The 9,402-nt window shown below is 54.4% G+C and overlaps 1 protein-coding gene across 1 annotated transcript; it reads left to right on the forward strand.

Moving 5' to 3' along the window:
• Window positions 1–4,838: 4,838 nt before the first annotated feature.
• SP5 (Sp5 transcription factor) lies at window positions 4,839–7,433 on the forward strand. The gene is made up of 2 exons (XM_032880429.1): window positions 4,839–4,929; window positions 5,630–7,433. The coding sequence occupies exons 1-2, from the start codon at window positions 4,879–4,881 to the stop codon at window positions 6,770–6,772; spliced, it is 1,194 nt and encodes a 397-aa protein (XP_032736320.1). The 5' UTR covers window positions 4,839–4,878; the 3' UTR covers window positions 6,773–7,433.
• Window positions 7,434–9,402: the final 1,969 nt, after the last annotated feature.

Genomic DNA, 9,402 nt, shown 5'->3' on the forward strand with positions numbered 1-9,402 from the left:
TCTTCCTTTCTATGCACTCATTAAAATTCCCTAGGTACTTAAAGGCTCCTCCAAACCCCAGCTCCTTAATAAGCCTCCCTTAACTACTCCAGCCCTCACCACTGTCCTCCTCTGAGTCCCTACTGTATTTGTGAGCTCTGTGACACCAAATACTATGCAAATGACATTGGTACACACAATTCCATTCTACCACCCAACACCAGTGAGCCTTTTTTGAACAGCTACTGAAGTTCACAGCACTGTGGCAGGAAGGATACATGATGTAAAAGCAGTTTACTGGAGGAGGTCAAGGACCCTTTCCTAGAAGTCCACTCCTTCATCTATTACATACTGATCCAATTTTGAAGTTTAACCTTAAAGTTAACACAAGGTTTCCAGTTGAGGAAACTTTCCCAAACCAAGACAGTGTTTTCCAAAGGTTCCCAGCATTATAATTTCTTGCGACTGAACGCTCTCCGCTGGGTTAGTGATCGAGCTGCTGTTTCAGACGCAGGCTTTAGAGCGCCGGTGGTTTGGTCTGCAGCTTAAACTGAGACCAATCCAAATCCTCAAAGTTAACTTAAAGGTATCAGATTGCAACCCCTTCCCCCACCACCATTAAAACAAAACAACAACAACAAAAACTTCCAAATTGAAGAGGCAAAGTTTGATCCCTTCCATGCTGAGAGCTGGAAACAATAGCAGCTTTCTGCTCTAGCACGACTTCAAAAGGTTGCCGAGTGACTGCTCTAATACTTGCTTGTAGAGGGCTGAGGAAATGGACAAGACATCCTCCTGCGTCTCGGCGCCCCATTAGCACGAGGGAAACTCTGACCCCTCCCCTCCCAGCACCTTTAATAGAGCAACTACTGGTACTACTTTTAACTGGGTAGATACGGGCAATTGGAAGGTTGAGCCTTTAGCGAGGAACAGGGAGATCCGGGAGGGGGTGGGAAAAGAAGGGACAGATCTGGGCGGTTAAGCAACACCTTGCTGTAAAGAACCAATGAATTATGAATTTGTTGAAATGACCTAAATAATGCACAGATATTTTTTAAAAATCAACTGGAAATGGGTGACCGATTGGGTTGATTTCAGAGGCGTGAGTCCCCGATTGTTACAAAAAAAAAAAAAATGCCCAAGGCGAGGAGGTACCAAGCTCGGGCGTGAAGTAGTAACCCAGAGTTCTCAGCACACTTCTTTCTGGAATGGATCTGGAGCGCGCTGAGCGGATCCGCATACCGTGCGAGTACCTGTGCGGGTTCACCTACCCGCCTCTTCCCTCTGGTGGCACCTGGTCGGCGCTCGTAGCCTGTCCCGGAAGAAACTGTGCTGCAAACTTCCCAGCCTCAGAGCCCTGCAGCTTGGAGAGCCGCACTGCGGGGCCAGCCGCGGCGGGGAGGCTGGTATTCAACCTCCCCGCCCCCCGCCGCGCTAAAAGTTTGCTCCCTATTCGCTGCTCCCCGCCCCTCCACCTCCGCCCTCCGGCTGGAGGACCACAGAGGAGTTCGTGGGTCCTCTGTGCACAAACACACCCACCAACAAAAGAAAGCCCATTAAATCTTCCCTCCTGTGAACTCGCGCCCCAGCGGATACCTCTTTGAACTGACCCCCGCCCCCGCAGCCCCCGCGCTGTCTGGGGCGCGCCCGGCCCTCCCGGGCTCACTCCTTCCCTCCCGGCTGCGCACTTTTGCAGCACGCTTGGTCTTTGATGTTTCTTTACATTATGGCAGAGCAGCCACACTCTCTTCCCGGGCGCGGGGCTTTGTGTAACGGAACTGACATTTGGCCTTGATACCTGTATCTCTTGGTGATTGCAACAAATTTCTAAAATAAATATTGTACTTTGATCTCCCGGCATTGCATTTTTAATGGACGCTCCGAACATTACTTCATTAAGAGTAAGTTTTTCAGGAGCCCGACTGCAAAGGGAGGGAAGCTAAACAGCAGCTCGTAAAAGTCTCTCTCCAAACTTCAGCTCGTGCTTGGGAGGGCTACAATCCTGGCGGGTTTTCACAAATGGAGGTGAGGCCGACAGCAAGAAAGGGCCTGCTGTGCTCCCCACGGTCCTAAAGACTTTGCTTATATTACCTCTTTGAAGCCTACAAACACTCCACAAGATGAGAACTACTATCACCCCCATTTTACCAATTGGGAAACTGAGGCATAAAGAGGTTGAGTAACTTGTTTGCCAAAGTCACCAACTAAAAAGCGTCAACTAGAAAATCTGGGTTCAGATCTTCTGAATCCAACCTTTTAACCACGAAGCAGTTCTCTCTTTCGTCTCCTGGCCCCTGGTGGTGTGGTTTAACTGGCTAGTGGGGGCATCTTGGAGGAAAAGTTCTCTCCTATAACAACTACACAGATGTGAACTGGCTTTTCTTGCATTTGTGTTAAGACAGAGAACATATTCGGCAAATGAGACTGCTTTCCAGTCTGCTTGGCCCAGCCTGGCCCGACCCTCGGGGTTAGCGGGGTTTGAAGAGCTCCAAGGAGAGGCAAAGGAAGCACGCCAAGGTCCCAGACCTGCTTGGACAGTTCGGCGGCGTACGTGCGCGGGGGTGCGCCACGGAACTCCCTGGCCTCAGACTAGCATCCGAGAAAGAGCGCCATGGGGTCCCGGGCTTCACCCGCACTCGCCCCATGGATGGAACGTGGAAGCAGTAGAATTGCCAGGCCTCGGAGTCAAACACGAAGTCCCCTCCCTTCCCCGCTTCCAGAGCACCCGGAGCTCATTTTCAGGAGCCTTGGCCCAGCGAGCTGTGTGGTCAAGGCGCATCGTTCCTGGAATTACACCTTCGGGTGGGGTATGCTGGGAACGCCTCATAGTGTTTGGATGTCGTGCGGCCCACTCTTCTTCTGCAAGATGTTTCTATTTCTCTGGCAGACCCCGGGCGTGTGGAAATGTGGGTCTGGTGTCGTAGCCTCCCGACCCCTGATGGGAATGCAGAGGGCACCAAGATACAGCCCAGTCTCTGAATCAAAAACGGGTTGGGGTTGTGTTAGCCGCAGGCGCCACACGGCGCATTGGGCCACCCGGCCCCTCCTCTCAAGTTAGTCCCGGCCGCCGTGCGGTCTTTCCAGAAAGCGGGACGCAACATGGCTAGAAGAGCCCCGCACAGCAGGCGGCCTCCGAGAGAGGAGACCCCGTCTGCGGGGAGGCCCGGCGGGAAGCGGAGTCCACCAAGCCCGGGCGACCCACTCCTTTGCTCAGCCCCGTGAGCCGCGGCCGCCGGCGGGAGGCCTCAGCGGCCCTTCCGGCCCCTAATCCCCTTCAGTGCGGCGAGGATCTCGCGGCGCCCAGCCCCCCTCTTCCTCCTCCCCACTGCCCGGCGCTCCCGGGTGAGGAGATTCCTGCGTTCGCACCCATCCGGCGAGACGCGCCAGGCGCCCCGGCCGGACCGAGGCAGGTGGCCCACAGTCCCTCCGCGGTCAGGCATGCGGGCCAGCTAGGATTCGGGGTGAGAGTTTCCCGGACCCGGGGCGCACGCTACGCGCCTGAATTTTCTTTCCTTTCCAAAGGTGACAGGAACAACAGTTTGTATTGACTTTTCTTTCCGGTTAAAGGGCCTCCCTCGTACTGTGTGTGGTTTGTTCAAAACAAAAGGTTTCCTCGACCGCGCATTACTTTTTCCAAGTAGTTCCCTGGTAGGTGTGTGCGGCTCCCAAAGAGCGCGCACTCGCTGGACCGGGTTAGGGGGAGAAATTGCTAGCACTGACGGGGGCTTTGGGGGCCTAATAGCAGTCAGCCGCCTGGTCGACCCTCCACGGCGTCCAGGGCTGCCAGCCTGAAGGGAGAAGAGCGACATCACGTTTTTTTCCCTCTGGTGTATATTATGATTTGCTCTGGGTGTCCTGCCAAGCTTAGCTTTGCTGGTAGGCGCGGTACGGGTGTTTTTCCCAGGCTCACTATTTGCAAAAGTTGCGGCCAGAGAAAACTTCCAGGTCGCCAGCAGGAATGTCACAAGTGAGCCACAGTGGCTTGTCAGGCGAGCGGCCCTGGAGCGTGCGCGCCACCCACCGCCGCCATGGGCGGCCGCCTGGCCCCGCCCCGGGTCACAGCCCTGCCCGCAGCTCCACCGCGGCGGGCGGGGAGAGCCGGCACGCGGCCGGCCGGGCGAGGTGCGTCCCACGCCCCGCCCCGGGAATTCCCTCGGGTCCGCAGTGTGCGCGGGCCTCTGCGTGTGCTGTTCCCGTGTGGGGTGTGTAAGTACGGGGGGAGGGGAGAATTACCCTCATCTCAGTCTCAAAGTCCCGATCCTGGAAGCCAAAGGCAGATTTCTCTGGAGATAACAAAGACACTTTGTCACTTTGGGCGCTGCCTCGGTGCAAATCTTTAATTGCAAGGGAGTTGCGGGGGAGGGTGGGGGGAGGATCGAGTGTCTCCAGCAACCCAAGCGCGGGTCTCCAGGCGGCAAAGCCCCCTTTGATCAGGAAAATCCAATTATTTGTGTATATACATTTCCCACATAGTGATTACTTCATTAATTGTCCCGCCTTTATCTCCTCCCTTCCCATCCCCCCTAATAATCAGTTCTTTTATCCCGACCAACAAACACACCATAGGAGCTTTGTGGATTCAAAGGATTTGCTTTCGCTTCTGAAAGAGCCGCTATTCTTTGATGATTGGGTAGCGGCAAACTTCAAAGCCATAAATCTTCCCTCTGACTGGCTGGCGGCCCAGCAAAGTCCTTATCAAATTCTTGGAGGTGATCCTGAAGCGCTCAGACCGCGCGCGGGGCGAGCGAGCGGGGTGCGACGAGGGGCGCTGGCGGGGAGGGCCCCCGAGCGCAGAGAGAGCGCCCGGGAGGGACGCTGGGCCGCGGTTCGTCCTCGCCTTCGGGTCTCCATGCCTCGGCATCGCCCTGCTCTGCCGCCAGCGGCCCGCAAGCTGTAGCTATGGCTGCCGTGGCCGTCCTCCGGAACGACTCTCTGCAGGCCTTCCTCCAGGTCAGGTCTGGGCTCGGAGGGAGGGAGGGAAAGGTGGGAAGGGTGGCGTCCGGATCGATCCTGGTACTCTGGGCACCCTGAATCTCAAAGGGACCCCTGCCTGCTCGGTGGATGCCGCTAGAGTTAGACTGAGGGGTGCCCATGTCAACTTCGCACCTAACCTTGGTGTCTAGAGTGTGGCCTTTGGGGGAGGGCCCCGGGGATCCGGGGGTTATTCGGACTTGGGCGTCTGGCAAAGAACAGGGTCGGAGCTCACCCTGTTGAGCCCTCCCGCTGAATTTCAGCCTGGGGGGTGGCGGAGGAGGAGCACGAGAGTAGCGTGGAAAGAGCTTAAAAGATGGGAGGGAGGGCGGATGGGCAGCTGGGCTGTGGGTGTTTCCATACCCTTTCTGACCGCGGAGCCGGGAGCGGCCCGTCGGATCCCTCTCCCCTCCCACCCTGTGCCTTTCTCTGCGTCTCCTTGCACCAAGTAGTTTCACGGGAAGAGTAGGAGCGCTCCGCGTTCAGGTAGCGCAGGCACCAAAAGTTAACCGTACTGGTGGGTGCGTGCGTGGGGTGCAGTGGCGGGGGAGGGACACCGGGACGGGGGAGGGGCGGCGCTATAATAGCTGGCGTGGGGGTGGCGGGCCGGCCCGGAGACCGCGCTTGGAGCGCTAACCTTTTGTCTCTTCTCCGCCCTCCCCCGCCGCCGCCCATGCAGGACCGCACCCCCAGCGCCTCCCCGGACCTGGGCAAGCACTCGCCCCTGGCGCTGCTAGCCGCCACCTGTAGCCGCATCGGCCAGCCCGGAACCGCTGCGCCCCCGGACTTCCTGCAGGTGCCCTACGACCCCGCGCTGGGCTCGCCCTCCCGGCTCTTTCACCCTTGGACCGCAGACATGCCGGCGCACTCCCCCGGCGCGCTGCCGCCCCCGCATCCCAGCCTGGGCCTGACGCCGCAGAAAACGCACCTGCAGCCGTCCTTCGGGGCGGCGCACGAGCTGCCGCTCACACCCCCAGCCGACCCCTCGTATCCCTACGAGTTCTCACCCGTCAAGATGCTGCCCTCGAGCATGGCGGCCCTGCCCGCCAGCTGCGCGCCTGCCTACGTGCCCTACCCCGCACAGGCCGCGCTGCCTCCCGGCTACTCCAACTTGCTGCCCCCGCCGCCCCCGCCACCGCCCACGTGCCGTCAGCTGTCCCCCAACCCGGCCCCCGACGACCTCCCTTGGTGGAGTATCCCGCAGGCGGGCACCGGTCCGGGGACCTCCGGGATTCCGGGGGGCAGCCTCTCCGGCGCCTGTGCCGGGGGCCCTCACGCACCCCGCTTCCCTGCCTCGGCGGCCGCGGCGGCCGCTGCAGCCGCCGCGGCTCTGCAGCGGGGCCTGGTTTTGGGCCCGTCGGACTTTGCGCAGTACCAGAGCCAGATCGCCGCGCTGTTGCAGACCAAGGCCCCCCTGGCGGCCACGGCCAGGAGGTGCCGCCGCTGCCGCTGCCCCAACTGCCAGGCGGCGGGCGGCGCCCCGGAGGCAGAGCCGGGCAAGAAGAAGCAGCACGTGTGCCACGTGCCGGGCTGCGGGAAGGTGTACGGCAAGACGTCGCACCTGAAGGCGCACCTGCGCTGGCACACGGGCGAGCGGCCCTTCGTGTGCAACTGGCTCTTCTGCGGCAAGAGCTTCACGCGCTCGGACGAGCTGCAGCGGCACCTGCGGACTCACACCGGCGAGAAGCGCTTCGCCTGTCCGGAGTGCGGCAAGCGCTTCATGCGCAGCGACCACCTTGCTAAGCACGTCAAGACGCACCAGAATAAGAAGCTTAAAGTTGCTGAGGCCGGGGTCAAACGGGAAGACCCGCGGGACCTGTGAGCCTACCCCGGGGCGACTCAAGGCCTCTCCCGCCTCGGATTCCCGTCCGAGCACCTCTTCGGGGAGGTTCCGGGGTTCTGTGGGCACCTGGCCGAGGGAGGACCCAACAGGCACTGGCGCCTTCCTGCTGCCCATCTCCCAAAGCGACGCCAGGCTTCCAGCTTCCCTGCCCCGGCTGCGGACAGGGACCCAGTGCCCAGGAGAAGCAGGGGAGGTAGGGTTGGGAGCTCTGCGTCACGCAAGGGTGGTTTCAAGCTCTGAACCATTCCCACCGTCTGGGAGAGCTACATTTTGGGGGAACCACACTGGGCCGGCCTTGTATATAGGAAACACTGCTGAATTAAAGCAGAAGGACCTTGGGAGATTTTAAATAGTGCTCGGTTTTTGTTTTTTGGTTTCTTGTTTTTTTCCCTAGGATCGGCCGGGCTTTGTACAGGTTATTTAAGTAGCTTTGTTAAAGAATAATTATTATAATTATAACATTAATAAAAATGTTACTTTTGTCCTCAGCTCCATGCAGAGCTACAGCATGAAATGTCTCTCTGTAAAACAATCAGCAGTTGCAGCGTGAAAATAAATACGTTAACTCCGGGGTCACCTCGAGACCCGGCTGAGGCAGTCTCATTTGATCTTTTCGTCTTTCGGGAGGCTTTATAAAGCAGTCAGGTTTCACTGGAAGATGGTTCCTGTAGGCTGCCTGTATGGAGGTTTCTTGGTTTGAAAGGGTCTGGGCAAGTGTGTTGGGTGCGTGGACAGAGAAAGTAGGGCAGGGTCAGATTTGTGGTAAAGAGGATAGATCTTGCGGTCTTAGGACTTGACCAGAGACTGTCGGTCTTCTCTTAAAAGTTTGATACCTGCTGCGCCTACAATGCACGTTCCTCTATCTGGCAAGTTCCCCGTGGCTTTCCATTCGGTGGTTCTGTGGGGACAGAAGTCACACTAGAGCTTTGCTTCCTCCTGGCAGCGGGTTATGCTGGTGTCTGGAGAGGAACTGGAGACCCAAGGATCTGTTCATAGATGAGACTTGGGAGAGGTACAAAGAAACTGGGGGCCTTCCTTCAAGGTTGGTCTTTGCCCAGGGAAGAAGCTGTCACCTCAGCCCCCTTGTCTGGCTTGTTTTCTTCTTAATCATTGTGCTGTGAAAATCCTAACAGTCTTGCTTCACAATGGCCACTTAGGAATTTCTGGCTGGGCCTGGAAGTTTAGTTTCATTTTGTATCTTGGGATTTTATTTTATTTTTTATCATTGAAGTAGACCAAGATTTGCTCAGAGAGGAGCCAGGAATACTCCTATCTAGGTTTCTCACCTGTCTCTAAAAAAGTTTACAGTTGTTTTTTTCAAGTGTTTCAACTCAATTGGCTCCTTGATGTTTGCTAACATTTGCATTTTTAAACCTGAAACTGAAATCTTAATCTTCTGATTTAGAATTATTAAAGAACATTTGCCAATATGTCAAGGTAGCATCATTAATGGCAGATTTCAGTGGAACTGAATAGTTTTTTTCATGGTAGCAGAAGTATTTATACATTGATAGGACTTCACAAACTGTTATCTTTCCTTTTGTTTGAAGTCAACAGGAATGGCAAGTTCTTAAGAGCTAGGAGGATTTTACTTGAGACTTACAGAATTAAGTAAAACACAAACATCAACATAACAGAGGAAATTACTTTTATATTCCTAAGAAATAGCATTTTAGTTTAACTTGAACAAGGTAGCAAAAGAGTGTTAGAATCATTTGGAGATTTGCCTTAAAACCAGTTGTTCTCATTAGAGATTTTGGAACTATTTAATAACAGATTGGAATGTGAGTCTTCAGAAGTCTTTACCTGGGAAGCGCATTTTGGTTTGCTCAGTTTTCAAGGGTTTGACAGTTTTGCAAGCAATATTAATAGGAAAGTTGCTACTTTACATTAATATACATCTAAGTGTGTAATCTTAATCTAAATCAAGATTCTTGAGAATCATTTCTACGAAGAGTTATAGAAACTGACATCTGAGCCATGCCCTGGGATAGACTTCAGAGCCAGAGCCAAGACTACTATCCTGGCAGATAGTAGGGAAAGAGAAATCCTGGTAGAGTGCAAAGACCCCAGGGCTTCTACTCAGAAAAGTTGAAGTGATTCATTCAAAAGAGAATGCCCTTGGTGGAAAAAGAAAAGTGGCCAGTTTGGAATGAGTCTGCTAGCTGTCATTGACAGCCATGATCATCCAGTATCTAAACAGATACAGTGTTGAAGATGAAGTTTCCCTGTACGTCTATCTTTATGATTCTTAAGAGAACTAGATAAAATATATAGAATTTATCTAAAAATACAATATATGTGATATTTAAAAGCAGAACAGTCATTTGATGACAAAATAACTTTCTTATGTTTTTACTTAGTTAATCCTGCAAACTTAAAAAGCACAGTAAAAGTACAGTTTCTTGACTAACTTGGTACAGCTGGAAGACTGTTTCTTGTGCCACTGCAAATTACTTTAGAACAGATTATCCAAGTGGAAGCCAGAAAGCCACAATGATACGATATTATTATCCAAGTGTAGGAAACCATTTCATGTTTATACTGAAAAATAAGCTAACAAATCAGAAATAGAAGTTTGACAGAGCAGAAATGTATTAGATTTTATA

This window comes from Lontra canadensis, unplaced genomic scaffold, assembly GCF_010015895.1.
Source record: "Lontra canadensis isolate GAN:19392208 unplaced genomic scaffold, GSC_riverotter_1.0 scaffold69, whole genome shotgun sequence".
NCBI classification, from domain to species: Eukaryota; Metazoa; Chordata; class Mammalia; order Carnivora; family Mustelidae; genus Lontra; species Lontra canadensis.